This window comes from Manis pentadactyla, chromosome 10, assembly GCF_030020395.1.
Source record: "Manis pentadactyla isolate mManPen7 chromosome 10, mManPen7.hap1, whole genome shotgun sequence".
Lineage (NCBI taxonomy): Eukaryota > Metazoa > Chordata > Mammalia > Pholidota > Manidae > Manis > Manis pentadactyla.
In genome coordinates this window covers 93,849,149-93,869,336 of record NC_080028.1, presented here as the reverse complement: position 1 = coordinate 93,869,336, position 20,188 = coordinate 93,849,149, and the positions used below count along the sequence as shown (strand labels likewise).

The 20,188-nt window shown below is 55.5% G+C and overlaps 1 protein-coding gene across 4 annotated transcripts in view; it reads left to right on the top strand.

Annotated features, from left to right (window-relative positions):
* CLIP2 (CAP-Gly domain containing linker protein 2) overlaps nt 1–20,188 on the top strand; it is a 71,200-nt gene that overhangs the window by 36,320 nt on the left and 14,692 nt on the right. For 3 of the 4 annotated variants that reach the window (XM_036887351.2, XM_036887353.2, XM_057487236.1), the window contains exons 4-10: nt 5,344–5,468; nt 7,003–7,216; nt 7,863–8,060; nt 8,988–9,091; nt 10,867–10,927; nt 16,496–16,600; nt 18,203–19,138. In XM_036887351.2, the coding sequence (XP_036743246.2) occupies nt 5,344–5,468; nt 7,003–7,216; nt 7,863–8,060; nt 8,988–9,091; nt 10,867–10,927; nt 16,496–16,600; nt 18,203–19,138 (1,743 nt within the window). The remainder of the gene's footprint in view (nt 1–5,343; nt 5,469–7,002; nt 7,217–7,862; nt 8,061–8,987; nt 9,092–10,866; nt 10,928–16,495; nt 16,601–18,202; nt 19,139–20,188) is intronic. The other variant, XM_057487237.1, reaches the window with a different exon arrangement.

Below are 20,188 nucleotides of genomic sequence, written 5' to 3'. Positions count from 1 at the left end.
ATCAGGTGTGTGCCTGTAGACTAAGTATTAATCCAAGCTAGACAAGGGCAACAAAACATCCACGAATGCAGAAGATTTCTCTCAAAACGGGGGCGCGGTGAGGTTCTAAGCCTCACCTCTGTTGATCCCCAATTTCTCACCTGATGGCCCCCCTGCGACTGTGCCTGTCTTAGGTTGTTCCTCCCTTGAGGAATCTTACCCGTAAAAGACTGTTCTTATCGATCTTTTATTTATTGAAGTATAGTTGATACAAAATATTTATTCGTTTCAGGTATACAATATTGTGAGTTGACAGTTACATGCATTATGAAATGCTCAACACTGTATGCATGGCTACCAAATGCCACCCTACACAGTTACAATATTAATGACTATATTCCGTATGCTGTACTTTTCACCCACATAGCTTGTTTTTTAATTGCAAGTGTCCCTCTATCCCCATCACCTGTTTTGCCCATCCCCTCCCCAAAGGCAACCACAGTTTGTTCTCTGTATTTATGAGTCTGTTTCTGTTTTGCTTGTTTTATTTTTTTTTATTTCATGCATAAGTGAAATCATATGGTATTTCTCTTTCTCTGAAAAGACCCTATTTTTAAATAAGTCACATTCACAGGTTCTGGGGATCAGGACTTCAGCATACCTTTCTGGGGGACACAATTCAACCCATAGCAGAACTCAGTTGTTTATCCACCCATCCCATCCCCATCTTCCCATCTTAGTAAATGGCACCTCTGTGTGTCCTGCTGCCCAGGCCAGGACCTTGCCTCCCTTTCTCTGCTCCTTCCCTGCCGTGTGACTTACCTCTGATGCCACCTCCAAAATGCAGCCAGATCGGTCCCCACCCTTATGTCCCCCGGCAGGCTCCCCTCTCTCCGACAGTGGAGCCGCGTCCTCCACGCAGGTCCCAGCACTCCAGGGGCTTCCCGTCACACGGGACAGAACCCACCCACTGTCCCAAGGTCCCCAGGCCCTTGAGATCTGCCCGCCCATCCCCGTAGGCTGGCATCCCCCCTTCCCTCCATGCCGGCTGTGTTCTGGCCCATCCGCCACCTTCCCTTTCCTCCTGCTCGTCAGGCCGGTTCCCTGGCCCTGCTCTTGCCCCTGCCTGGGACACTGTCCCCGGGGCTTCCCTCAGCTCACCGTCCCCCTTCCATTAGGCCGCTGGTCCTCCTCAGAGAGAGGCCCCTGACGTCACCCCGCATCCCCTTGTCGTCCACTTGGAGTAGCAGTGTTTAGTCACGAGCTGCTTTCTGGCCTGCCCCCGCCACCTCCAGCCAGGAGCCCCACGAGGAGGGCCTTGTCCCCTGTGCTCACGCGGCTGTGCCTGCAGTGCCCACAGCAGAGCTGAGGCCAGGAAGGTGCTCCAACGTACTGCTGAGTAAATGACTCATGGTCCTGCCAGGGGGTCCTGAGCGTGAGTGAGGCAGCCTGTGCACCATGTCCGCGCTCACAGGCCGGCTGGGCCTCGGACTCCCCGGCTAGGGGTTCAGGCCGGCGACCATGCACGTTGTCAGTGAGGACTGCCGTGGGGGGCTGCTTGCTCGCCTCTGTTCCCTCATCTCCCTGAAAGGGGCCCGATGCCACTGCCTGCCTGACCTGCCCATCTCTCCTGGCCAGCCTCTTTCCTGCCATCACCCCCACCCCAGTCTCTGCCCCCACAGCACCCCAGCAAGGTGTTGCTCTGGGCCTGGGGTACGAGCCCCTCACTGCACTCTGACAGCAGCCCTGTGAGGTGGGTGGACCTGCCCCAGCCTCCTGATGGCTGAGCTGGGCGACCCGCAGGCCCTGTGCTCTCGCCATTTGGGCGAGACCCTGATGAGGCATATTCGTTTATTTTAAGTGAGTCACAAGTTTCGACTTTTTTCCCTGGAAAGTCCCTGAGAAACAGATGGATTTACCTGCCCACTGCCCCTGCCTCATGAGACCCGGGACCTAGTTGGTGTTTGGCCCAGGCCAAGAGGGGCCCCAGCCTACAGAAAACCCCAGGGTGTGAAAAAGGGAGGGGGACATGGGGCCTGGCACAGAGGGGTAGGGACAGGAGAGACAGCCCCTTAGCGAAGCAACAGGAACGCTGATTCCTTGCAGGTGCGGATGCAGAGTGGGGCAGCCACTTTGGAAGACTGTTTGGCGTTTCTTACAAAACTGAATGTCCTCTCACTGTACAATTCAGCAGCTATGCTCCTCGGTGTTTACTCAGATGACTTAAAAATGTATCTGTACAGAACCCTGCGTGCAAATATTTATAACACCTTTATTCATATCTGCTAAAACATGGAAGCCACCACGATGGCCCTCGGCAGGGGAATGGATAAACTATGGGGCATCCCGAAGGTGGAATTGTATTCAAGGCTAAAAAGAAATGAGCTATCCAGCTACAAAAAGGCATGTGGGAGCCTTAAATAAATGTTGCTACGTGACGGAAAAGGCTACATACTGTACAGTCCCAACTGTCAAGATTCTGGAAAAGACAAAACTCTGGGGACAGTAGAAAGATCAGTGGTTGCCAGGGGTTAGAGGGAGGGGTGAATAGGTGGGGCACAGGATTTTTAGGGCAAACTACTCCATGTGACATTGTAATGGTGGGTATGTGTCATTACATATTTGTCCAAAGCCATTGAAGGCACCCCACCAAGAGTGACCCCTGAAGTAAAACTATGGACTTTAGTTAATAATAGTGTGTCGATGGTCAGTCACCATTGTGATGAATACGGCACTCGAATGCCAGGCTTTAGGAAGAAGGAAAGTGTAGGTGAAGAATGGAGGAGATGGATGGGAACTTGGTATTTTCCATTCAGATTTTCTGTAAACTTAAGACTGCTCAGAAAAATAGTCTATTACTTTTTTTTAAGTAAAAAAAATATACATATATGTATAATAAAATAAAAAAAGAGAAAAGGGGCAGGCCAAATGCCTACAAGGCAGGGCTGGACACACACAGGGCGGGGTCTGGCGAGGGAGCCCCTGCAGAATCTCTGGGCCCTCGGGGACGTGGGTGTCCTCAGGTCATGCGGACCTAGGCATGGGTCAGGCAGCAGACCCAGCCCCTGTGGAAACCCTCCTGTTCTTTCTGCTTGCTCCCATCTCTGAGGGGATGCCCACCCGGCTCTGCCGACCTGAAGAAGGAGGGAGGGACAAGAAAAGGTCTCAGGTCCAGAGGCAGCTGAGGAATGAGGGTGAAGAAGCACCTCCCGGGCTCTGCTGAGGGGTTGTTAGTGAGGTTCTAGCCCCAGAACCATCCCCAACCTGAGCGGAGAGGGGACCCCAGCAGAGGTGAGGCCTGTAGTTGAGCCCAGCTGGGATTGAGGAGGCAGTAGCAGAGCCCACCAGGCTCTTTGGTTTACTGACTACTCTGAACCTCAGTCTCTTCATCTGGGAACAGAGTTATGCTGCGTACCTCATAGAGCTGTGGGTTTTAGAATTCATGTCCTCAGTGTCTTGCACAAAGCTGTTGTAGAAGCAATGTTAGGAGTGGAGCGAGTTTTAACGAGGGAGCGGTCCCTTGCAGCACATGTCAGGCTTACTTAGAGATGGCAGAGAAGGTAGCATTTAGGAGTCACAGTCAGGTTCAGATAAACATGGTAGATAAACACACACATGTATTTTCACTCTTTCCTGAACCTCCGCTAGAATGACAGTGAAGGTTTTTTTTTTAAAGATTTAAGCCCTCAAGGACAGAGAACAGAGGAGACAGGAGCAATAACACAGGGAATCCAGCACAGCCGAATCCACAGGCAACGTTGCAGAAGCAGAGAAGCCATCTGTGTTCCCCTCAGAGCCCCAGAGGTGGGGAATCAGCCACATGGTGGCCTCTGGAAATGGGCTGACGGTGGTTCCAGAAACAGGAGAATCAATCGAAAAATCTTCAGGCTCCCCATCCCCACCTCTGTCCCCTGTGCTGACTGTCCCTCTAGCAGATGGCTGGGACAGATGCTGTCTCCAGAGAGGGTCACAGAGAGTCTTTAGACTGGGGAATCTCTGGCAGGTTGGACTGAAATAGGGGGATTAAAAGAGCATTTCTATCCTGAAGGCTGCTCCCCCGCTCAGCTTTCTAGAACTTTCCCTGCCAGCTTCTCCCTCACTTAGCTTCTAGAACTCTGGCTGCCAAGCCTGTGCCCTCCACTGTGGCCTCACAGCAGTGGGGCCGCAGCCAGTCCAGCCTGGAGCTGATCACATGGCTCCAGCAGCGTCTTCAGAAAGAACTTGACGGAATTCCCAATGCCTCTGAGCACCCTGGCAGGAGATGTAGACAATTGGAAGAGTTTGGGGTTAAATTAGTGATAAGTTCACAAACTCCAGGCAAACACTCATAAAAGACAGTTACTATCTGTAGGGAGACATCTGTGCCAGCAAGGAAAAGTGGCTGCGATGTGCCGTGCTCAGCTGTGGGTAGTGCTGACTTAGTCACACTATTGCAAACCCAGGTCAGAAGGAAGACACTGCTGCAGGCAAAGGGTGTAGAGCCGGGAAGGACGTGTGAAGCAGTGGCAACAGGGTGCCAGCCTCCCTTTCCATGCTGGGAAGGCGATGGATGTCACCCAAAACTGAAACATCAGAATCAAGGAGCAGCAATATGTGTGTCATTTAGAAATGTGGAGGGAAGTACCCAGGAATCCAGTTTAAAGTGTTTCTTTCGGGGGAGAGGTGGAGAGGCTTTTAGAGCTTTTTAAGGCTTTGGATGTATTTGACTCTGTAATCTATGTACCTATATGTAACTTTGATTTTTAAATCTTTAAGCTATTTTTTTATAGTAGTGTTTGTTCACACCAATTGGGCTGTCTTGAGTTTTTTTAATTGTGGTAAAATATACATTAAAATTTATCTTCTTAAACATTTTTAAGTGCACACTTCAGTAGTATTTATTCTTTCTGTGCAACAGATCTACAGATCTTTTTCATCTTGCAACACTGAAACTCTGTTCCTCTTAAACAATAATGCCATATTTCCCCCTTCCCTCCAGCACCTGGTAACCACCATTCAAACCATTTTTAAGGATAACATTTACTGAGACTTTAGTATGTGCCAGATACTGCATACATACATAATGCTTAATCCTCACAAAATCCTTTTTACTGACAAAGCTCGGAGAGGTTAGGTAACTTGCCCAAACTCACACAGCTTGCAAGTGGCAGTTTGAATGCAAGTCTGTCTGTCTATCTTGAAAGCTCTTGGATGGGAGAGCCCTGGTTATACCCATATCCCTCCTGGCTGCCCTTGGGCCTCTCCCTCCCTTCCCCCTCCTCTCCCCATTCCCTGCGTACTAAAAGGGAGGGATGGGATGAGCCTGGGCCCCTGGGATGGGTGTCTGCTGCATCCTCTGGACCTGGTGTCTCCGTGTGCCAACAGGTTGGTGGGACAAAGACTGGCGTGGTGCGGTACGTGGGGGAGACAGACTTTGCCAAGGGCGAGTGGTGTGGTGTGGAGCTGGACGAGCCCCTTGGGAAGAATGATGGGGCAGTGGCAGGCACCAGGTATGGTGGGCTTACCCCAGGGAGTGGGAGGGGGCTCCTCTTCACCTGGGATGGGTGCAGGGGATGGGGATGGGGAACCTGCAGAAGCCAGTGTTGAGCACCTGGAGGACTGTGCCAGACCCTACGGAGTAGGTGTGCCTTCTCCCTGCTGTCCCGGCAGCCCACTGAGGCAGGTGGTGGGAATATCATCTCCATTTTACAGATGAGAGAATAGAGGCCAGAGAGGTCATTGCTCAGGGTCACACAGAGAGTCATGGGTAAGCACTAGGGAAGTCATCTGTCCTTGTGTCCCTTCTCCATGTCACGTGTAACTAAGTCAGGTGGGAGCCTTGAAAAAGGAGCTTCCCCTGGGTGGCACAGGAATTAAGCAGGCCGTGCCTGGTGCTCTACAGCCAAGTCGTAACTGGCTTCCAGGTTTCATGCTGTCTCTGATTAAAGGGAGGAATGCTGGGTCGAGAGCGTCTAAGGCTGTGTTCTGCTCACTGGGGACAGGAGTGTGATGCGATGGGTGAACAAGTGTCTGTGAGGGAGGCGGGCCTGAGGCAAGGGGGCCTGAGTGCCTGCGTGGCTGTCCCTAGGCTAGATTCTGGCTCAGGTGAGGCTGTGACAGCTGTGAACAGAAGTGGTCATGGCAGTACAGGCCAAGCAACCAGCAGAAGAGCCAGACTTGAACAGGGCCCCGAGGGAAAGTAGAGTTTGCTTTCCGGAATAGGCTTGAGGAGAGTCTGCTAGCCAGGGGGCAGTCCTGGCAAAGTCCTGAATGCTTGAAGGGGCAAGGTGGAGTGGCAGTTTCAGGGTGAGTCAGAAGCAACAGGAGTAGCTCCTTTGGTCCAGCGTGGCATCCATGACCAGACGGGTTTGTGAGCAGACCATCAGAGCTGCCATGACAACACTTTGCCTTCCTGTTTTCAAGATGGATGTTTTTCTCAACTTACTCATGCTATCAGAATTCAGGCAGGTAGGGTAGCAGCCCCTCACCCCCAGCCCCCAAGGTCTCTCCCTGAGGCTTTTGCTTTTCCATGTGGGGAGCTCAGTGGCAGAGAGCCTTGGGTCTGGGGGTGCCCGGGACAGGCATGGGAGTGGGGCTGCAGATATGGCTGGAGCCTCTGATTGGTGGGTGTGAGGCAAGTCTAGCAGATCGAGGTCCAGTCCCAGCTTTGCCACTGGGAAAGCTGTGTAACTGGGCAAGTTACATAACCTCTCAGAGCCTAATCTCCTCATCTGTGAAATGTGCATAACAATAGAGTGGTTGGGGATTGAAATGAGCACTCATGGAAAAGGACTGGCACAGAGCAGGTACTCGGTAACTGTTATTCCCTCCTCCTCCCCCTAAAAATTTTGCCCAAGGCTGCAGAGACTCTCAGGCCCTACTCACCTCTGTTCCCTTTCTGGGAGTCCCATCTGTTGGTGTTGGGGTATGGCTGATGGGGCCCTGAGGATGAGCCTGTCTGCTGGGCTCTGAAGAGGTGGGGGAGGTGGGGGAAGCTCAGGCCACAGGGCTGTGACTGCAGCGTGGTGTCTCCTGCCTCCACAGGTACTTCCAGTGCCCACCCAAGTTCGGTCTCTTTGCGCCCATCCACAAGGTAATCCGCATTGGCTTCCCGTCCACCAGCCCGGCCAAGGCCAAGAAGACCAAGCGCATGGCCATGGGTGTCTCGGCGCTGACCCACAGTCCCAGCAGTTCCTCCATCAGCTCTGTCAGCTCTGTGGCCTCCTCCGTGGGGGGCCGGCCCAGCCGCAGTGGCCTGGTGAGGGTGGGACTGAGGAGGGGTGCCCTGGTGTGTGCATGTGTTGGGTGGTGGTGGGGACAGAAGGATCCAGGTGTCCCAGTCTGCCCTGGCTTGCTGTTTCCAGGCATCCATTAGTTGGGGGTTTTTGAACAAAGCACATGTCTTTTAATAGGGAATATTGGTCCATTTATGTTTATTGTTTTTTTATTTTATATTACTGATTTGTCAGCAGCTTAAGCCCTCCCCTGGGAGTTAAGGAGGGCCATACAGATGCAGGGCAGGCAATATAGGTACAGGGTAGGGGGTCCAGAAAGGCTGCCACAGCCACCCTGGGTAAGAGGGAAGGTGAGGCAGCCCTGTGGGCCCAGGACCTTCTGTGCAACTCAGTCTAGGATGGGAAGTTTCTCCTGGTCCAGGAGAAGGTGGCCCAGGTAAGGGAGCCCTGGGCACTGTGACTATCAGGGGCTGTAACTCCTGGGCAGGGGTAATTTCCCTGAATCTCAAACATTACGATTGCCCCTATGCAGTGTCTCAGGCTTGGGCAGGGGAGAAGCAGGTCCCTGGGTGTTGAGGCACTTGGGCTCTGCATCTGCTGTGTAGCCGTGGGTTATCTGGATGGTGCTGCAGATCCCTGAGGCCTGCCTGCACCCACACCTTCCTGCAGCTCACGGAGACTTCTTCACGCTATGCCCGCAAGATATCGGGCACAACTGCCTTGCAAGAGGCGCTGAAAGAGAAGCAGCAGCACATTGAGCAGTTGCTGGCCGAGCGGGACCTGGAGCGGGCTGAGGTGGCCAAGGCCACGAGCCACATCTGCGAGGTGGAGAAAGAGATCGCCCTGCTCAAGGCACAGCATGAGCAGGTGGGTGGGCACGCGGGGCAGCATGGACGCCCAGAGGGCCCCAGCGGCCTCCACAGGCCAGGCTTGTATGTCACCTACGCTCAGAGAGAACATGGGGTGTGCAGAGAATCCTAAGATGTTCATCACCGACGCTTCTCCTCCTTTCCAGAGATAGCCCTCAGGTGCCTGGTGAATTCCCTCCTGATGGATCCGGAACCTGGATACATGAACTCACGGGTCCTGCTTGCTCCTACTTACTATAGTGCGAGCGTTTTCTAGATCATGGAAAATTCTTCCTCGTTTTAGCGGCTGTGTTGCCATCCCTCACGGGCTGTGTCCATGGAGACACAACCAGCCCCCTGCTATGTTACTCACTTCTTCTAAATAATGCTCATGGACACAGTTTTTGTATACAGCTATCCACATTTCACACTGCCTTTCAGGCAGGTTCACGGGTTGGGTGTCAGGGCAGGAAGCCCTTACCCGTGGTCTGGCTCCTGCCACTCACATGGCTGTCTTCCCTGATGTTTGTCTCGCACGTGAGAGTTCCCACCTGGGCCCAGTCCCCACTTGGAGCCCGGCTCCACCCTCCCTCAGGTGCTGGAATTATTAAGGCCAAGCTCACATGTGTGCCATGACAGAGGGCCTCATCAGACTACAGGTCTTAGGTCCTTAGGGGTTGAGGGATATGGCAGATAGTGGGTGCCAGGTATCGGGGGCTGGTGGACCTAAGATTCCCACTGGGTGAAGCCAGCCTATGCTCCTGGCATTCAGCTGGGCCCTCCTTCCACCCATCTAGGCCCACAGGGCTGGCATGCCCAGATAGGGCTTGCAGGGGAGTGGGGTCTGGCTCCTTGCACCACCCTGCCTCTCTCCCACCCCTCCCCAACCTGGACCCTGGTCCCCAGGTGGAAGCTGACCTTGTCCTGGCCCTTGCTTGGGGCCCAGTATGTTGCAGAAGCAGAGGAGAAGCTGCAGCGGGCCCGGCTGCTTGTGGATAGCGTGCGGAAAGAGAAGGTGGATCTGTCCAACCAGCTGGAGGAGGAGAGAAGGTATGTCCTGGGAGGACATTTTCTGAGTCTCATTAGCGATGACCATGACGAGCACAGCTTCAGGACCAGCAGGCACAGGTCCAACTCCTGCCTCCCCCTCATGCTGGCTGTGTCTCCTGGACTAGGGACATGAGCTTCGTGGGCCTCATACTTCTCACCTGCAAAGTGGGGTGATGATGCCCACCACTGTAGGCTCTTGGGAAGACTTACAGGATAACCCAGGCTACACAGCCAGCCTGGTGCTGAGCACGTGGGACACGCCACTTCTGCTCGCTGCTTTCTTCCTTCCTGCATGGGGTTCACCGTTCCTGTCCCACCCAGCTTGTGCAGCATCTCATGAGAATACCCAAGGTGGGGGGTCCCCTCTCATGCCAGGTACTCCCAGGGAGACATGCACAATGTGAGTGCCCATGGACCAGGTGTGTCCACGGAGCACGCCCTCTGGGTCTCCTGTGAGGTTCCAGCTCTGTCCTGAAGCTTCGTTCCCATTTCATGGGTGTGGAAACTGAGGCTCATAGAAGCAGCAGCAAAAAAACACCTGAAGCACCTTGAGTCTTGGTGTCAGCTCTCATGCTGAGTAGTTTACCTGCATTGTCTCTGGAGCTTACAATAAGGCTGGAGACAGGTATTACCCCCATGCTACAGATGAGAAAACAGGCTTAGAGCAGGGGAGGGGCTTGGTGGTGGTGATGCTGGTTCTTTCTGCTCTGCCCCGGTGGCTAGTGGGGACTGTGGTTCCCTCTGTGAGGGGACCCTGGCCTTCCTTGGTCCTGGGACACCTGGTGGGACGCAGAGCTGACGGGACAGTTTCCCTAGGCCCAGGAACCTCTCTCTATCTGTGAGCTGCTACACAGATTGCTGTGGCTCCCTCCCTCCCCCACGCAGCAGGCAGCCCCCATCCTCAGCCCCATCTTGGGTCTGTTTTGGGCTTTCACAGGCTGTTGTTACCACCATCTGACTCAGGGAGAGGAGGGCTTATTTGTATCTGCCTGAGACAGTCTCATTAGGGCCCACACATCTGGTTCCCATGGCGACACCCCTGATGCTGACAAACAAAAACAGATCTTTAAGAATGTGGGGGTTGCTTTCCAGAGGGAGCTGGATACAGGTCCCAGCATTGCCCTGACGTGCTGGGTGACCTTGCGCAGGTCACTTACCCTTTCTGGGCCTCAGTTTCCTTGTCTGTATGCTGGGAGGTGTCAGGAGACCTCAGTAAGAGCAGCTTTGTGAGCTGTCATGTGCCTGGCTCTCCTCTGTGTGCTGTCTTGACACATGGGTGGGTGAATATGTCTCACTGCAGCAGGGCATTGGGGGCCTTCCACACAGGGAGCAGCCCAAGGGGTGGGGATGGGGGTTCTGGCCCCAGATTTTGAGGGGAGGGTATGAGAGCAGGGTCAGCAGGGAGGAAGTCCACCCTCCTTCCTTCCCTCCCTGAAGACTGTTGCATGTGACAGTGTCTGTTCCCTGCAGTGGCCACTAGCATCACTGCTTCCGTTTACATCCACTCTGTCATTTGTCCCACAACCACCCTAGGCAGGAAGGATGCTTCATGAAACACTCCCATTCTGGAGATGTTCGTGGTCTCTGCATAGAGCACAGGTCCAGAGTTGGGGGGCTGGAGGTTTCCAGGAGGCTCTGCTCCCATCAGTCACAGGACCCTAGGACAGTGCCTTCTGTGTGGTCTGAGCGTGGGCCCTGGGCCCCTCTCAGCCGTGGCTGACATGGGGAAGCCTATCACTCTGGGTTCAGCTGCTCAGCCCCCTCTCCCCCTGCAGGAAGGTGGAGGACTTGCAGTTCCGAGTGGAGGAGGAGTCCATCACCAAGGGAGACCTGGAGGTAAAGGTCAAAGCCCCAGCACCTCGCGCCCGTCCTCCCACCCTGACACATACACCCCACCCTCAGCTGGCTTGGCACCCCAGGCCCAGCTCTTGCAGGGCAAACAGCCATAAGGTCCAGGCTGCAACTTCGGTCCCCTGGGAGGAGTCTGTGGGGATTGCAAGGGAGAAATAGGGAAGGGTGGTAAGGTCAGACCCTAGGAGAGGGTGACGGGTGGGTCAGGAGACACTCTGGTGTCAGAGGTGGGAATGGCTCAGCTCCAGGAGCCCAGAGGGGCCATGCTTTTTGTGTTGGCAGCTGGGTGGGATGCACCAAGGGTATCCCTAGGGCTGGGCCTGAGGACACAGTGGCTCGATACCCCTGTCCCTTCTTTGCTGGCAGTAGCCCTAAAGGTGTCCCTGGGGTCCTTCATTCATCTTGGATTCCAGGTAAAATTGTGGCTGGCAGTACCTTGGTGTTGAGTCACAGAACTTGAAGAGGGAAAACAGGCTCAGAAAGGCAAAGGGACCCACGTAGTCATGGGGCACGGCAGCTGTACGGGGGCAGGACCCAGGATCCTGACTGCTGTGGCCGGCCAGTTGGAGGGCCTTCTCAGTTACACCTGGGCAGGTGGTCTGGGCACAGGTGGACCTTTCGTGCTGCCCACCCCATCCTTTCTGAGCTGAGGGAGGGGGGTGCACACATCGATAAGTAAAGCACCCCCAACCTGCTCCCAGCCCTCCAGGGAACTGCAGGTACCACAGGGCCCATGAAGCCACAGTTGAGTGGCAGGAACGCCTCCCTGCTCCCTGGGCAGTGACGAGGGACAAGGGCTCCTGAGCTGTCAGATGGGGCAGGGGACAGGGTTCAGTCCTTCTCCACATGCTGGCTCAGCACTGCCTGGCCTTGGGCAGCCTCTTCCCTTTCCTGGCCTCAGTTTGCTCATCTGTAAAACGAGGAGGTTGAACTCGGTTAGTGATTGTCCGACTTGAGAACTTATCACCTAGAGGCCTTGTCACACACACAGTGTTGATGCTGGGCCTGGCCGCAGAGCAGCTGTCAGCAGGTCTGGGTGGAACCTGAGAATCTGCATTTTAACAAGTTCCCAGGTGATGCTGGTCTAGACAGCACACTTGGGGAGTCATTGCACTCAATCATCACTGAGCTCAGATCGGAAATTACCGTTTCTGATTTTGTGTAAGAGCCTATGACTTCAGTGCCCAGCAAATCTGTGGTTGTCTTGTCCCTGGACAACCCTGGCTCGGGGAGGGATATGTGCAGTCTGCGTAGAGTCACTGCCAGCTGCCCCTGTTGGCGCAGGTGTGGCTGCCTGAGCTTCAAGGACAGATGTCAGGCCATAACCCAGTGTTGGAGCCCCAGCTCAGCCTCAGGATGCTCTACTGTATGTTTCGGGTCACGTGGTTGCTTTTGGCTGGCTTCCCGCTGGGTGGCTGTCCTCATTCAGTGTTCGGGGTGGACTTCAGCGAAAAGCGCCTGCGGCTGCAAGGAACAGAGACTTCTGCTAAGTCCAGTCACGGGCTTACTGAGAGGCTGCAGGGAAATTGCACAGGCAGTTCCGGGAACCAGAGCGAGAATGGCATCAGGAGCCACGCCTGCTCTCTGCTCTGCTCAGGGACCACCTCTCCTCCCTGACTTGTGGTCAGGCTGCACATCTGTTTGTCTCTCTCACTGTATCTACTGGGCTCTTTGCACAGCTGCTCCGTTCTGTTCCCCACCCACCTCCTGGCCCCACCCAGGCTCACGCACCCACCATCTATCTACTGTCTGTCCTCTGGACAGAGTCTGATTGGTCCAGTGGGCTTGCTGGTTTGGGTCACGTGTCCTCCCAAGATCCAATCAGCCAGCTGGGAGCAACAGTGACAGATGCCTAATTCCGTCCTAGGGCAGTAGAGTCCTGTTGCTCCGTTTTATTGTGACCATATTCATGGAAACCAGAAGGCAAATTGACCCAAGGTACCACTCATCCTTCCCTATCTTAAAAGTTAAAAATAAAACCCAGACCGCTTCCTCGAGCTCCTGGTCCCCCTCCAGTTATGTGGCCCCATCTCCCCACTTGTCCCCCTCCCGGCCTCCGTGCCACTCTGCTCGGGGTGCCCATTCCGAGACTCAGACTCCTTCCTGACCGCTGAGTGTCAGCCTGTCTGAGGGCTCCATCTCGGCCCATTTGCTTCTCGGGTCTGCAGTCCCTCTGAGAGCTTCCAGACTGTTAGTTATCATATGCCCTTTATTAGCCCGAGATACCCCTGTTCCCCACCCTGCCCTCGGACCTGAGCTCCTCACTGGCAGCCCACAGGTCATCTCCACCTGGAGGAGCACATGACAGGCCCCTGTAAATTACAGTGGCTTACAGCAATACAAATTTATTCTCTTCCAGTTCTGGAAGCCAGAGGTCTGAAATCAAGGCGTCAGCAGGGTTGGTTTCCCTGGGAGGCTCTGGGGCTGAATCTATCCCGTGCATCTCTCCCAGCTGGGGCAGGATGGCTGGCCACCCTGGCGCTCCTTGGTCTGGAGCTATATCAATCCTCTGTTGTCACATGGCCTTCCCTGCATGTTCTGTCTCTGACACAACCTTTTTACAAGGACACCAGTCATGGGATTAATGGGCCCGCCTTATGCAAAGACCCTCTTCCAAACAGAGCCACGTTCTGAGGTTCCAGGTGAATATGAGATCAGGGGATTCTGTTCAACCTAGTACAGCCTCCCAAATGTGACCTGTCCAAAACAGACCTCTCAGCTTGTGGCTGCTCCCCAACACTGCCCCTCCCCTCCATCCTATGCACCTCTGTAATCAGCCCCACAGCCCACACAGGTGTTCATGTCCATAACAAACTCATCAAACTTTCCCTCATCCCTCCATCAGAAATCCTCTTGACCTTGCCTCCACAATCATGTTCATCCCCACGGCCACCTTCCCAGGCCAGGCCTCAGCAGCAGCTTCTATGTGGCCCCCTGTGCTGTCTTATTCCTCCATGATCCTTCTCCACACTGAAGCCCAATAGCTTTGTAAAAAAAACCTTTTTAAGTTTTTAATTGTGGGAAAATTTGAACCTACACATAAGTAGAGAGGAAGGTGTGATGAAGCCCCGTTTGCCTGTTACCTAGCTTCAACCATTACCAGCTCATGGCCAATCTTGTTTCAGCACTTCCCCCATCCCCAACCACTCCCCTGTAATTTTGAAGCAAACTGCAGACATCGTGGGGCAAATCTCTTAAATTCAGGTCCTGCCTCTTCCCTGCTCACACATCTAGAGCTACCACCTTGGATAAGCTCAGGCTCTGTAGAGTGGCCCAGAGAGGACCCGGGACACCTCCCTGCACGCTCCTCCTCCAGGCACGTGGGGCTCCTCTCTGCTCCTGGGACACCCCAGCTCTGCCTGCCTCTGAGCTTCCCTGGTCAACTAGCTGGTTCCTCCTCCTTCACGCCTCACCTTAAATCGTGTCTCTGAGGGAGGCCTTCACTGCCTCTTGGATTTAACCTCCAGCCCACCTGCCCCCATGTGTGGCGTTCCTAGCCAACATCACAGTCGGAAGTTGCCCCCACTAGCCATTTATTGTTTGCTCCCCTCCCTGGAATGTCAGCCCCTTGGGGATGAGAACCCTGTCTGTTTTGTTCACCTTTGTGTCCGCAGTGCCAGGACAGGGCAGGAGGTGCTCCTCCGGGAGTGGGAAGCCCGCGTCACAGGCCGGGGTCAGGTAGTGTGGCTCCTGGGTGGGTGTTAGCCGCGTTGCATTGTGAAGACACGTGGGCTGCCTCTGGCGTCACCCGAGCAGGGAGGTCAGGTAGCCACTTTAGACTTGATAGCATTGGGGTTTTGTTGTTACTTAATCATCCAGAGTTTTGTGTTATTCTGTTAGTTAAACAGTGCCTCGGTGTTATTTGTATTTGCATAGGAATACCCCTTGTAACACAGAGAGCCGGCTTTATGAACTCAGGACCAACCATTTGTTGATGTGTGCAGGGGAGGCCTGAAGGGACATCAGGAGGGTACCCTGTGCCTCTGACCTGTGGAAGCCCCTAGTGAAGTTGGAGAAACTGCTCCCCCAATTAATTAATGATACCAGTTATCTGAGCTGTGTCCCCAGGTGGTGGCCCTGTGCTTAGCCAAGGAGTAGACACAGTATCTGTGAGGAAAGGGAAAGAGCTACAGGCCACAGGCTTGACAGAGCTTCCAGGATGTGAACGGGGTCAGGGGAGCCAGGGGTCTCCCACTTCAGGAGCCCCCATCATTGCTCTGGAAACCCCTGCCTCCCCTCCATGGAGTGAGGCTAGTTCAGGGGCAAAGGACCTGAGTTTCAGGCCTAGTGCTGCCCAAAGTTGCTGCATGATTCCAAGCCTGAGGCTTTGTCCATGGAAGAGCTGTGCTCCTGTGAGGCAAGCAGTTATCTGAGCCGTGTCCCCAGGTGGTGGCCCTGTGCTTAGCCAAGGAGTAGACACAGTGTCTGTGAGGAAAGGGAAAGAGCATGGTGGCCCCCACTCCTCACGCCCAGAGAGGAAGGCCAAATTGCCCACCCACCTAAAATCTAACCTTTATGGCTCTTTCCCCATCAAGCTCCTATTGCGGGGCTGCTCGCTAGCACCACTGGATGCTGCCCTCTTGAGAGTGACAGAGAACCTTTCTAGTTGCTCCTTCAGGAACATTCACAGAAATGAGATCATAGGCTAAAGGACATAAACACCTGCCCAGCTCTTCTGAACTGCAGGAGCGTTTCTCCGACAGGCTTACCCTGCCACCGTCGCCCTTGTTAGCGCTGGGGCAGGGTGCGTGCTCCTGTCTCACACGTGCCGTGGGGCTCAGTCTGCCCCTTCAGAACTGCCATGCGGATTTGCTTTCAGCTCGTTTCTCCTGGGTGGGGACAGGACCGCAGGAGGCCGAGGAGGCTCCTCTGGCACTCCCCACGAGGAACGTGGTCTCCAGCCCTCAGCCCCCTGCTGCCCTCGCCAAGCCGTTACGGGAACCCAAATGCCAGTCCAGATGCCGTTAGAACCACGGGCTCTGTTAGCCAGTGAAGTGGGTGTCGTGAAGCTGGGACAAAAGTGTCCTTGTGCTCCTGCGGGCCTGGGGCAGGGCAGTGGGAGGCACAGCCGGGCCTTCACCAAGGAGGCCAGGCCAGGAGAATAGTGATGCCGTGGGCCTGTTTTTGACAACTTTCTGCTCAGTCGGTTTTTCCTCGTTTAGCACAGGCCTGGGAGCCGGGAATCCTGGGCGCACACACTCATCCATCCATCCTGGGGGTGTCCTGAGTACAGATCCCGTACCCAAAATGAGAAACAGCCCAGAGGCTCCTTGATGGGGAGCAGGGCCCCCTGAGGGTGACAGAAGGGACCCAGATGCCCTTTGCCACCCTCTCCCGGCCCAGCAAACCCAGCCAGGACCCACCGCGGGCGGCAGGCCCAGCCCACCCCACTCCAGGGCCTCCTCTTTCCTGAGCCACCTCCTCTCCTGGACCTGCTCTCCTGTCTTGTTCACGGAAGATGACGCCGCCTCTCTCTCTCCCTCTCTCTCTCCGGCTTCCTCCTCCCTGTGCCCCGCTTCCCCGCCCCCACCTCCCACCGCCCTGGCGCACCAGACCCAGACGCAGCTGGAGCACGCGCGCATTGGCGAGCTGGAGCAGAGCCTGCTACTGGAGAAGGCGCAGGCCGAGCGGCTGCTCCGAGAATTAGCCGACAACAGGGTAACACGCTGCCGCCGCCCGCCACCACCTTGGCCCCTCCATGCCCCTTCGGCTTCTCTGTCCTATTATTTTCTGCCTTTGGCTGCCCTCCTCATTGTTTTCTCCTTTTGCACCCCTTCCAGGAGGGAGGTTGCGGGTTAGGGACGTGCTTAGGCTTCACTGCCACATGGTATTTGTTGGGGGGAGGGGTCTTCACTGGCCAGCTCAGGGTCCCACTGGCTGGGAATGTCCTATGAGATGCCCCCCTTCCTCCCTCCCCACCCATTGCCTTGATGGGCTTTGTCATGGCCAGAAATCAGAAGCCTCTTGGGCACATTCTGCCCCAGATGTGGGCAGGCACGGGGACAGCCTGTCCATGCCTGCCTTCTCCCCAGGCTGGGAAGTCAGGGGCCACAGACCCAGGTCTCTCTAGCACAGGGGGTCTTAAATGTGGTGGTAGGAGGGGCCAGCCTGAAGGACATGGGGCTCTGGGTCACCCTAGGGTCAGGCTGTTAAGATACAGTGGGTCAGGGCATGGGTCATAGGCCAGGGAAGCTCTGCTCTGGGATGAGGTGGGAGTAAGCCAGGGCCTGGTTCTGAGTCTGGGCTCTGCGCCCAGCTGACCCCTTCATGTGCCAGGGCAGGCCCCCTGTGCAGGCACATACATCCAAACAGCTGGCCAGCCCTGCCCAGCACATAGCCCAGCTGTAGTTGTCTTGGCAAAGCAGCTAAACAGCCAACAAGCAGTGACTGGGAAAAACCACCACAAACACATGTGGCTGGGAGGCAGGCAGCAGTCAGTTTCTGTAGGTCTGCCTTAGCCCACGAGTGAATGGTGCATGCACTGGCATCTGGGTCCCTTTGCATGCACTGGCCATTGCTGGATGGCAGGGTATGTTGTGCAGTACACATGTGTGCATGAAGGCTGCTTGCAGAAACTGATCGAGTGGCGGTACGCAGGCGTTAGCCCTCCACACGGGCATCTTGGGCTAGGGTTCAACCTGATTACAAAAACAAAAACAGGTTTACTGAACTCTGAAGGTCACTTTCAGAAACAAATTTTTTTAAGCTTGTAAAAGATTTAAAACTTTTAAATATATTGCTTCCAAATCTATGGCCATTGACATGGTCAGGATGGGGTTTTAGAGGATGAAGCTTCTGATCTCATGGTTTTCCAACAGAAGGTGGATCTGGGAGCACAAATTTTGTTCTGCTTTAGGTACTAAACTCTTCCTTGTCCACACCCTCCAAACAGCCCCTGTGACTTAACCCCTCTGTCTTGGGACCTTCCAAAAGCAGGACAAATGCAAAATTCCCTGTCATCTCTGCTCTTTAAAAATAATATGAACCTAGAGAAAGCCATAACAGCTGGTTTGTCCAAGCCACCTTGGGAAGCAGGGAAAGCTGACTCCTTGAATCACTGGGGTACAAGCCAGGGAAGTCTTCCTGGAGGCTGTGGCGGGCAGGGCCACAGACAACCGGCACTCAGGTGGAGGTGGGCGCCCTTCCCTTCCTGTGGCCCTCCCCCACTGGGGCTGGGGCCCTTGAGTCGGGAGGCCCCGCCTTGCCCCTGTTGAGTCCCCAGACAGCCCACTGACCCCAGCCTCCCCCTCTCCCTGGTAGCTGACCACAGTGGCTGAGAAGTCGCGGGTGCTGCAGCTGGAGGAGGAGCTGACCCTGCGGCGCGGCGAGATCGAGGAGCTGCAGCAGTGCTTGCTGCACTTGGGCCCGCCGCCCGCCGACCACCCCGAGGCCGCCGAGACGCTGCGGCTGCGGGAGCGGCTGCTGTCGGCCAGCAAGGAGCACCAGAGGGAGAGCGGGGTGCTGCGGGACAAGTACGAAAAGGCCCTGAGGGCCTACCAGGCCGAGGTGGAGAAGCTCCGGGTGGCCAACGAAAAGTACGCGCAGGAGGTGGTGGACCTCAAGGCCAAGGTCCAGCAGGCCACCAGCGAGAACATGGGGCTCATGGACAACTGGAAGTCCAAGCTGGACTTACTGGCCTCAGACCACCAGAAGTCCCTGGAGGACCTCAAGGCCACCCTGAACTCAGGCCCGGGTGCCCAGCAGAAGGAAATCGGGGAGCTGAAGGCCGTGATGGAGGGCATCAAGATGGAGCACCAGCTAGAGCTGGGCAACCTGCGGGCCAAGCACGACATCGAGACAGCCATGCACGTGAAGGAGAAGGAGGGCCTGCGGCAGAAGCTGCAGGAGGCCCAGGATGAGCTGGCCGGGCTGCAGCAGCACTGGCGGGCCCAGCTGGAGGTGCAGGCTGGCCAGCACCGGCTGGAGCTGCAGGAGGCCCGGGACCAGTGCCGTGATGCTGAGCTGCGGGTGCACGAGCTGGAGAAGCTGGACGTGGAGTACCGAGGGCAGGCACAGGCCATCGAGTTCCTCAAGGAGCAGATCTCCCTGGCTGAGAGGAAGATGCTGGATTACGAGGTGCTGCAGCGGTCGGAAGCCCAGAGCAAGCAGGAGGCTGAGAGGCTGCGGGAGAAACTTCTGGTCGCTGAAAACAGACTCCAGGCTCTTGAGTCCCTGTGCTCGTCCCAGCACACCAACGTAGGCGGCCACCCCTGCTTCTGGGCTGGGGTAGGGGGACCCACAGACTGCGAATAAGGGTCCATCTACGGAGGGCCTGGTCGTTTACTGGCCACTTTGTCCCAGCCCGGGGAGGCATTCTCCTTGTCCCCAAGTGCATGCCCAGGGGAGATCAGAGGGTACCCGACTCAGAGGAGGAGCCCCTTGTCCCTCCATCAGTCAAAAGGGCACTATGACTGGGGCCCCAAGGTGGTCTGATCGGACCTGGCTGGGACCCCACAGGCCAGGCTGCAGAGAAGAACACCTCAGCACTGAGAACGGGTTTCTCCCGCTCCCCAAGTCCCTGATTCACCCAGATGTCTTCCTGTGGAGGGCAAGCCCCGTGCATTCCCAGGGGGCCTGTCTCCAGCACAAGCACCTGGAGGTGGCTCCCTTTCTGCCAGTCCTAATGAGACTGAGCAACTGTCCAGCAGCCACTTCCTCAGAGTGTGGGGGTCCCCACAGTGGGCTCTGGAAGGCTAGAGGTGGGTGGCCAGAGAGGCTGCTCCCACTAGTACCAGTTTTGCTCCAAATCCGGACGTCTGAGGCCCTGGGTAGTGTGGGCTGTGTCCACTCCAGTAGGGCCAGGAAGGGCCTTCGCGTGGCTCCTGCCAGACCGCACACTGCCCTATCTCCCCCGAACTCCCACGGTTGATATTGGCTCCATAGATGAGCAAACTGAGCCTGTGAGATGAGTAACTTTCCCAGGTTTCTTGCTCACCAATGACAGGGTATATCCAGCCTACTGCCTGAGGGCCGACAGGGCGCCCAGGATGACAGGACAATCAGATCTTATCTGAAGGGACACCCAGCAGCATAATCGTTGATTTCATACAAGCCCTGGGGCTTCTTCAGCCTGTGGTTCTCCTTGTACATTTAAACCAGAATTTGGCCTTTGAGCAGTAAGTATTCAGGAGTTCCAAGTGCTGGGTACCTTTTTTGTAAAAGGAGCTCTGCCTGCATCATACCTCGAGGTCCCCCTGCAGGGGCCTTCTCGCCCACTCCTCCCTGTTTTTAGCAAGTGCTCTGCCA